The sequence below is a fragment of the Sinocyclocheilus anshuiensis genome, unplaced genomic scaffold, assembly GCF_001515605.1.
Source record: "Sinocyclocheilus anshuiensis isolate Anshui unplaced genomic scaffold, SAMN03320099.WGS_v1.1 scaffold376, whole genome shotgun sequence".
Taxonomy (NCBI): Eukaryota; Metazoa; Chordata; class Actinopteri; order Cypriniformes; family Cyprinidae; genus Sinocyclocheilus; species Sinocyclocheilus anshuiensis.
Genome location: NW_015558600.1, coordinates 40,277 through 49,850, shown reverse-complemented (window position 1 = coordinate 49,850; position 9,574 = coordinate 40,277). Strand labels below are relative to the sequence as shown.

Below are 9,574 nucleotides of genomic sequence, written 5' to 3'. Positions count from 1 at the left end.
GAGCATGATCCCCTCCCTTCGGAGACTGGGCTGCAGGGCAGTACTCCAACTTGATAACGACCCCAAACACACCTCCAAGACGAGGTGATGGATTGGCCAAGCATGTCTCCAGACCTAAACCCTATTGAGCATCTCAAGGTCTCTAACATCCACCAGCTCTGTGATGTCGTCATGGAGGAGTGGAAGAGGACTCCAGTGGCAACCTGTGAAGCTCTGGTGAACTCCATGCCCAAGAGGGTTAAGGCAGTGCTGGAAAATAATGGTGGCCACACAAAATATTGACACTTTGGGCCCAATTTGGACATTTTCACTTAGGGGTGTACTCACTTTTGTGGCCAGCGGTTTAGACATTAATGGCTGTGTGTTGAGTTATTTTGAGGGGACAGCAAATTTACACTGTTGTACAAGCTGTACACTCACTACTTTACATTGTAGCAAAGTGTCATTTCTTCAGTGTTGTCACATGAAAAGATATAATAAAGTATTTACAAAAACGTGAGGGGTGTACTCACTTTTGTGAGATACTGTATGTATGTATATATATATAGAGAGAGAGAACTATTTTTGCTAGATTTTTTCCCCAAATATATAAATGTTAACAATGATCCACAAGTAATGTTAATAAAAATGTTTTGTGAAAACATACTTAAACTCCACAATTCATTGAAATCTTCCCACCAACTTGGTTGCAAATGCAATCTTCCCACCCACTTGCTCATCGCAATGCATTCTGGGATTGTGTTACCCATGAAGGACACCTTCAATTTTGTCGTAAATGAATTCTATATATCCCTAAATATTAAGTTTATAATTCTGCTGCCTCCTGTTTGGAACAAGCCTTAAAGCCTATGTAAGCAAACTTGGTTTTTGGAACAGATCTATACGAACCATTGTGACAGATTTAAAAACAGTACCTTTTTTCATAACCAGCAAATGAGAAATGAAGAGACTGAACTGGACATGAAACGTACTCATCTGTGCGCAGAGTTTCATACATTTACTGGGTGTGCAACGAGGGGCAGAAAAGAGACAGTGGGGCAGAAATCTCACCCGTTCTCTTGAGGTGAAACCAGACGTCTCGGAGGGACCACACCATGTGTTTGAGCTGCAGCAGGAAAGAGAAGAGTCTGTTGTATTTGTTCAGACAGCTGTCTGTGATGACGATATTCACCGGCCAGTCCACCTACAGACAGAACGAGAGAGAGATTATGAAAATATTGCATCAGGAACTGAAGAAATGAACACAGTGGGTGTCTCTGACCTTGTAGCGGAGCTCGAGACAGTTCAGCGAGTCTGGTGCATGAGGATGGAAGATCTCAGGGAGGTATCGCAGCGCAAACGTGAAGTGAGCCGCCAGCTTGCTGTCGCCGTGAACGCTGTACTGTAAGGCCTTATTGAGAATGGAGTTCAACACCAGCGGGGTCAGCAGCTCACCGGGCGTCTGACCACTGCCCAGCTAAACACAACACACAGTGATAAGCATTTCCAACATTCATCACATGACCTCATTATGCTGCATGGTTAGTTCAGCGAGAGGCATCTAGTTATCTTTCACATGTTTCATTTGTCATTTTTAATCAGATTTTGTAGAAAAACTGTTCAGACCTTTTCAAAGAGCTGATCGCTGAGAGAGAGGGCAAACTCTCCATCCTCCATTAACAGGAAATGTCTGAGTGTCTCAAAGTGCTTCTCCACACCCAACTCCACAAAGAAATAATCCACCACGGCCTTATTTACCATAGACACACTGAGAGAGAGAGAGAGAGATTCAAATGTACAAATTGTTTTTTTTGTAGTATAAAGGAATTTCTCTGTTATTTATAGTTTACATAAGGGGCTGGATATTGGAACTGATTTCACAATTCAATTTGGATTTTGATTTGAATTGAAAATATATTTCAGTTGCAATGTAAACAGGCCTGAGTACATTATCACCCAAATTATCAAATTTATCGTTACATTTAACATTTTTTAAAACATGAATTAAAAAATTTGTTTAAAAATATTTATTTATTTGTCAATTAGATTTTTTTGATTTTCATTCATATTTTTGATTATTTATATATATTGATTATTTATATATATTGATTATATATATATATATATATATATATGGGATTTTCTGTTTTCATTTTCATTTTTAAGTTTTAGTAATTTTGTTATTTTATTACTTTTTTAAATATATGTCTATAAAATATATATTTTTTTACATTTTTATTTCAGCTTTAGTACATTGTTAAACTAAATGAAAATGAGAAATACAATCTTTGCAACTAGCTGAAATAAGTTTTTTCAATATTTTATTTAAGTTAACATTTATTTTAAGTAACAAAAATGGTTTTAAGCTTAGTTTCAGTTTTAGTTAACTACAATAACCCTGATTCAGACCAATAACTTGCCTCACAAATTCAAAGAACTGGCTCATAAAAGTCATTTGTTCTTGAATCTTACTATACTCATCATGCTGTTTGTTTTGCATTGAACCAACTAAGACTCCTTTCATGCCAAAGGTATAAATAAAAATACAAAATAAATCTCACACAAGTGTTTATTAAATTTAGGTGGATGATTTACACTAAATGCTGAGATTTTAATAAGCGAATTTGCAAAGCTCAAATAAAGAATGTGATAAATCAGAAAATAAATGTACATACTGTGTAATCAGTGGTGTTGTAACTGAGTGTTTCATGAGAACAGGAAGTGGCATCATCTCGTTGAGCTGAACAGCAGTGATGTCGGTGGCCCGGTGCAGGGACGGGTCTACAGGAAGGCCGTTCGGACCCCACGTCACCTGCAGTAGCAGCTCAGAGTCTGGAGCCGCAGCTAGAGCAGGAACGACAACACAAACCTCTCCATTTCTGACATAAAGAAAGAAAGCTCTAGTGGTTCATGATGAAGGCAGACGGTCCGGTACTCACTCATCAGGCCGTATGAGTCCTGGTACTGCTCCACTTGGTACTGTAAGGCTAGGCTGAGAAGATAACGATCCTCTGGACTCTCTTTAGGGGACAATCCCAGTCCCAGAGCCCAGGCAGACAGTCCCTCATCCAGGTAGAACAGCTCACTAGGGGGCGCTACTTTACAACATTACAAATACAAACAATATGAAATCATTAACCACAGTAGATTCACTTTGAGTATGACCAAAAGACATCAACAAAAAACATAAAGACCTAATATATATATATATCTTGTTTTTAAAGAGAGGTACTACAGGTTAATAGGCTAAAAATATACCTTCATGTTTTTTTGTCAATATTTATAATTTGTAACATTTTCTATAGTTTTTTTTGTTTACAAAGTTATTTTTAAGTTCTGAAGGTTTTTAAAAGCAGCTGAAGATGCTAAATATTGTATTCTGTAGCACCTGCTGTTAAGTGTTTTGTTTTTAGCAGCGTTCTTACCCTGGATGTCTGGGTTGGCTGGATTTTCTGCATCTTCTGATGTTCTGTCAGATTTGGATGGTGGCCTGTCACCGTACAAACTCCCTGGCACCACCCCGCCAACCATGCAGCCCATACCCAGCGCAGAGTCTGACGAATGCCCGTGGGCACCGCTGTAAAGAGAGCTGGGTCGAGTGGTTTCAGTCCTACAAACCACACACCCGATACCCAAGGTGGACTGTGAGGAATGTCCATACGCACTGCCAGGTAACGGAGAGGGTTGAGGATCTACGCCTGAGACAACACACCCGACTGTCAATGTGGAGTCAGATGCATGACCGAAAGAGCTGCCAGGTAGAGGGGTGGGTGATGGGGCAGCATCGGGCATCACACAACCCACTTTAAGGGTGCTGTCAGAGGAATGACCATATTTGCTCCAACGTGGCAGAGAGGCGGCAACATCCGACACAAACTCACCCACCTTTATATGGGCGTCAGAGGCGTGGCCATGAATATTAGCGGTGTGGACGGGATTGGTCACTTCAGAAACATGTTCACCAACCCTTATATGGGCGTCAGAGGCGTGGCCATGGATGTTAGGTGTTGGAAGAGGATTGGTCACCTCAGAAACATGTTCACCAACCCTTATATGGGCGTCAGAGGCGTGGCCATGGATGTTAGGTGTTGGAAGAGGATTGGTCACCTCAGAAACATGTTCACCAACCCTTATATGGGCGTCAGAGGCGTGGCCATGGATGTTAGGTGTTGGAAGAGGATTGGTCACCTCAGAAACATGTTCACCAACCCTTATATGGGCGTCAGAGGCGTGGCCATGGATGTTAGGCATTGGAAGAGGAGTGGTCACCTCAGAAACATGTTCACCAAACCTTATATGGCTGTCAGAGGCATGGCCATGGATATTGGGCATGGGGATGAGAGTGGTCACCTCAGAAACATGTTCACCAACCCTTATATGGGCATCAGAGGCGTGGCCTTGGATGTTAGGCATGGGAAGAGGAGTGATAACCTTAGAAATATGTTCACCAACCCTTATATGGGCATCAGAGGAGTGGCCTTGGATGTTAGGCGTGGGAAGAGGAGTGATAACCTTAGAAACACGATCGCCAACCATTATATAGGCATCAGAGGCGTGGCCATGGATGTTAGGTGTGGGAAGAGGAGTGGTTACCTCTGAAACATGCTCGCCAACCCTTATATTGTCATCAGAGGCGTGGCCATTGATGTTAGGTGTGGGAAGAGGACTGGTTACCTCTGAAACATGCTCGCCAACCCTTATATGGGCATCAGAGGCGTGACCATGGATGTTAGGTGTGGGAAGAGGAGTGGTTACCTCTGAAACATACTCCCCAACCCTTATATGGGCATCAGAGGCGTGGCCATGGATGTTAGGTGTGGGAAGATGAGTGGTTACCTCTGAAACATGCTCCCCAACCCTTATATGGGCATCAGAGGCATGGCCATGGATGTTAGGTGTGGGAAGAGGAGTGGTTACCTCTGAAACATGTTCTCCAACCCTTATATGGGCATCAGAGGCGTGGCCATGGATGTTAGGTGTGGGAAGAGGAGTGGTTACCTCTGAAACATGCTCTCCAACCCTTATATGGGCATCAGAGGCGTGACCATGGATGTTGGGTGTGGGGATGGGAGTGGTTACCTTGGAAACATGTTCGCCAATGCTTATATGGGCATCAGAGGCGTGGCCATGGATGTTAGATATGGCAAGAGGAGTGACCTGCTCGGAAACTTGTTTGTAAACCCTTATATGGGCATTGGAGGAGTGGCCACAGACATCAGAGGAGGGTAAAGATGAGATCAGTGCTGGATCAGGATCATGGCTGTTATTTCTCGTATCAGAATCGTACTCTGACTCATGGAAGCCTCTGAGAAGAGACACAGATTGTTCTTGCTCTGGCTGAGAACAGTGAGAGGGTTGGCTGACACTCTCACAGGACTTGGCTTCCTCTATTGGCTCCTGGGCGGCTTGCTTTGGCTCTGAAACTGTGCTGGCCGCCGAGGGCTGTGTTCCCGTCTCATCTCCAGTCGGTTGTTTTTCTGTACACTGGCTATCGCTCTCTGCCTCACATGTTCGCTCTTGAGTAGTTTGTGCAGGGGTGTTTGACTCAGAGCGTATTGGGCCCTTGTTCCGCCCTGAGGCAGTGGAGCCTCCCAGCTGCACGGAGCTCTGTGAAGGGTGTCCATGAACACTAGCCTTCGGCTGACCTGCTGGCACCTCTGGAGTGAACTGACCCAATAGGAAGCTGGACTTGGACACCTGTCCATTTATATTAAGAACGGGGACAGACTCCAGGAATTCCGAAACGTTTTCACCAACGCATATGTGGGAGGTTGATGGGTGTGGATGCTGTGGGTGGGGTTTCTGAGGGGATTGCAGGAGGTCGGATCCAATGTTGTGGAGGGCCTGGGTCACAGCACCACTATCAGGGATGTATGGAGGCTTCGGGAGGAAGTCAGCAATGTCAATTTCCTCTGATTTAAGAGCTTGAGTTTCACCAATGGCAGGAGAGCAGGGAGGAGCAAAGGATTCTGTGAGAGGAGGATTTGCTGTTTGCTGTTCTCGTAGATTCTGCTGCTCAGAGAGCGGAGGTAAAATGAAAACAATTAAAACAGCATTGGAGTAGGTTGAATTTATTATGTTATAGATGAGTATATTTAAAGAACAGCACACAGACCTCAGCGTGTAGTTGTGCAGGTTGTAGCATTTGGGATATTTCTGGAGGGGGGTCCTCCTGACCTAAAGGAAACTTCTCCAGAAGAGCCTGAACATAAATCATAGCACCTCAGACAAAAAGATTTCCCCTTATCCATCACTTCAAAATAGTACTTTAATGGCAAATGCACACATATCCTTGGCTAACTGCTGAAGTACAACTATCAGTCAGTTAAAAGTTTAAGGAACTCCGAAAGGATGGTTCATAAACTGAGAACGGGAGACTTTCGATATGACACAAGTAAGATTATAGTTGTATTATTTCTATAATTTAAATTAAAATTATACTGTTATTAAATTTTTTTGTAAAAAATAAGTGTATAATAATATCACTATTACAATAGCAAAGTAAGATACTAAACAGGTACTAAAAATCTCTATTAAAATGCAAAAAATTAAAAATGTTAAAAATAAATAACATCTATAAATATATTGTAAGAAAATAAGTTATTGGAAATTGAAAAAATGACAAATAATAACAATAAAAGAAAAAAAAAACTGAAGCATGATATCAGACCTGTACATTCTGTTGTTCTTGCTGCAGGAAGTTCACTCTGCGCTCGTCGAGTTTCATCCTCTGCACCTTCCACATGGCTCTGAGCTCTCGTCTTGCAGCGGCTTCTGATAACTGACTGTACTGAGTGATCAGATCCATCCTGAACACACACAGAAAATACATCATTTAATAAATGTCTTTGATCTCTCTGGATATTTGAGTCCTTTTATAAAGTGCAACAGTGCAAAAAATCCTATTAGATTAGATTTTTATTGATAACATTAACTTTTCAAGACAGAACTACCATGAGCTCTGAGGGTGATACGACACTATATGAAGCTAAAAGTCAGTGCAATTTCCACTACATTAAAAAAAAAATATATATATTTTTAATTGCCAAATTTTAGGTGTAATACCAACGATAACAAATTATGTTTAGTCAGTAGTTTTACATTTTACCACTGTTTATCATTTGATTATGTCATTTGCAATGCCCTATAGGATGAGTAGTTCATTCCCTCATAAAAAAAAAAAAAAGTACACAACCTTGTACCTTTGTCTTTTTTCTTAAATACTTCTTTGGTTTGAATCCAACATTTTAATGTTATGATTCATCTGAGAACTGTTTGTTTTGGTTCATGGCTCAGAATGCTTTACTGAATAAATTGCTCAAATGCATGAATGGGAAATAAACTTCCTGTGGGCGGTCACTGCTGCCCTACAGCCTCAATCGCTCTTTTTTTCTGATTGTTACTGTATGCCGCCCACCGTGCCCGGCGCTCCAGCTGCTCCTCGAGGGCCTGCAGCCTCTGCTCACGGTCTCTGAGCTCTCGAGCATAGCCGAAATCGTCTTCCTGCTCCTTCAGTCTCACAGCACTACGCCACTGAAACCACATCCATACAAGTTAGAACCGCTGAAGATGGTTTTACTGAAGGGTTATTAATATGCTCCTCACCTCCTGGTCGAGCTCCAGCTGCTGTTTCATCTCTTCAAATCGCTCTCTCTTCTGGGCCTCCTCTGCCAGACGCTGCGACACCTGGTGACCTGCAGGGGGCGAGAGCGAGAAAAGTGGGGCGTCAGCTGAAATTCCCATTCATCTGTCTCTGTGGGGAGGAATTCTCTCTTGCTAGTCGTCCTGATAATTAATACTTGACCTCTGCTAGGAGAACAGCTGTGTGTCCTCCTTACATATAAAAAAACATTGTTTACTACACATATCAGTGTTAGTTTTTGTTATTTTAGTATTTAAACTAGTTGCTAAGCAAAATGTTTCATTCTTGATTAATTTAGTTGAAATTGTGGTAAAATTTTTGGGGTAATTTTTATTATTTATTATTTTTATTATTTTAAATATGTCTAAATATGTCATTTAAAAAAGTTATTGTTTTTTTGTCCTTTCTTTTTTAAGTATCTTTATATAGTGTATTACGTTTTAGTTTTTCTTCAGTACTTTTATTTGTTATTTGATCATTTTAGCAATTTTTTTCTATTTTTTGTCATTTTTATTTGTTTTCGGTGTCTATAGAGTTTTAGTTTTAGATTATTTAATTTTAGTACTTAAAATGCGCATAAGAAATTTTTGTAATTTGATCAGTCTTTGTCATTTTTATTATTATTTTTTTTTAACTATGTATAGTTTTTATTACATATTAGTTTTAGTTTTATTTATCTGAGTACTTGTATTTTAGCCATTTTTTTTATAAATGTTGTAATTTTATTGTGTTTTTGTAATCATTTTTATTTTTTTTGTCTAGCATGTCTATAGTTTTTATTAGGTTTTAGTTTTAGTTAAAAATGTAAAAAAAAAATTGCCTTGGCATCTACATGAAATAAAATACATTTAATGTTTTATTTCAGTTAATGTTTATTTTATTTCAAGTAATACTTTTTATGGTTTAGTGTTAGTTAACAATAAAAACCCTGTTACATATCAGTCAGATTTTCCTGTCTTAGTGAACGGCTTTTGACCAGGATAATCAGCAATGTGGTTCTGTCCCAAATGGGTCACTCAACGAGAACTTGCAGGCCCACAGAACGTCCCATTTCTCATTTTATAATTTAGAAGGGTGCTATTTGGGACAGGGAACTATGATGAAAGTCAAGTCTGGCTACGCAAGACTAATTTTAGCCAGACAGAAGCTGCTAACAGCATCAGGTGTGTGTGTGTGTGTGTGTGTGTGTGTGTGTGTGTGTGTGTGTGTGTGTGTGCGTGCGTGGGTTTTGAAGGGACAGATTTCTGACCTCTGATTTTCTCCAGGGTCTTGGCCGCTGACACTCTGACCTGGTTAATGAGCTCCTGTCGGGCCTGTTCAGTCCGCATAGCCTGACAAAACACAAGTTAGAGAGAGAGAGTGGGGAAAATGAAATAAGACAGACTTCAGTGCAAAACAATAAAACAGATTTTATCCCAGGTCAGAGTGTCCTGATGAAACTGGGTTAATGGACCGGCTTTTAAAATCTCATCTGTTGCCATGCCAACAAGTACTGGCTCTCCACCATTATTGGCTCTGAATTCAGCAAGCATACTGTAGACATATAAACATGTAACCTGGATGAGCTATTCTAAAAACCTCATCATTCATTTACAACATATCAACATCTCCAAAAAAATCTCCACAAATCATTCATTCAATCAGCATGATGACAAGTGCAGTACCTGCTCCTCCCTGCTGATGGCGCTGTGCCTAGCGATCGTCTCCATTCGTCCGCGATACACAGCACAGTCTCTCTCAATCTCCTCTACTTCCTGCAGGGAAAATGTCACCGCGATCCTGGGCACTGGTACATCCGACCAGAAGATGTAGTGCTGTTCAATGAACAGATGGAGTTAGACGGAACTTCCGATGTTGTAATTATCGCCAGTAAAACGTATTTTTATTTATTTATTATTATATATACATATATACTGTTCAAAAGTTTGGAGTTTTTTAAAGAAATTAATACTT

The 9,574-nt window shown here is 40.7% G+C and overlaps 1 protein-coding gene across 1 annotated transcript in view; it reads right to left on the bottom strand.

Moving 5' to 3' along the window:
- tubgcp6 (tubulin gamma complex component 6) overlaps positions 1-9,574 on the bottom strand; it is a 27,221-nt gene that overhangs the window by 4,867 nt on the left and 12,780 nt on the right. Inside the window, exons 13-22 of the mRNA XM_016475901.1 lie at positions 7,585-7,673; positions 7,397-7,512; positions 6,650-6,788; positions 6,095-6,181; positions 3,405-6,003; positions 2,919-3,074; positions 2,655-2,823; positions 1,606-1,747; positions 1,262-1,456; positions 1,051-1,183 (exon numbers count right to left, since the gene is read on the bottom strand). Coding sequence (XP_016331387.1) covers positions 1,051-1,183; positions 1,262-1,456; positions 1,606-1,747; positions 2,655-2,823; positions 2,919-3,074; positions 3,405-6,003; positions 6,095-6,181; positions 6,650-6,788; positions 7,397-7,512; positions 7,585-7,673 — 3,825 coding nt within the window. The remainder of the gene's footprint in view (positions 1-1,050; positions 1,184-1,261; positions 1,457-1,605; positions 1,748-2,654; positions 2,824-2,918; positions 3,075-3,404; positions 6,004-6,094; positions 6,182-6,649; positions 6,789-7,396; positions 7,513-7,584; positions 7,674-9,574) is intronic.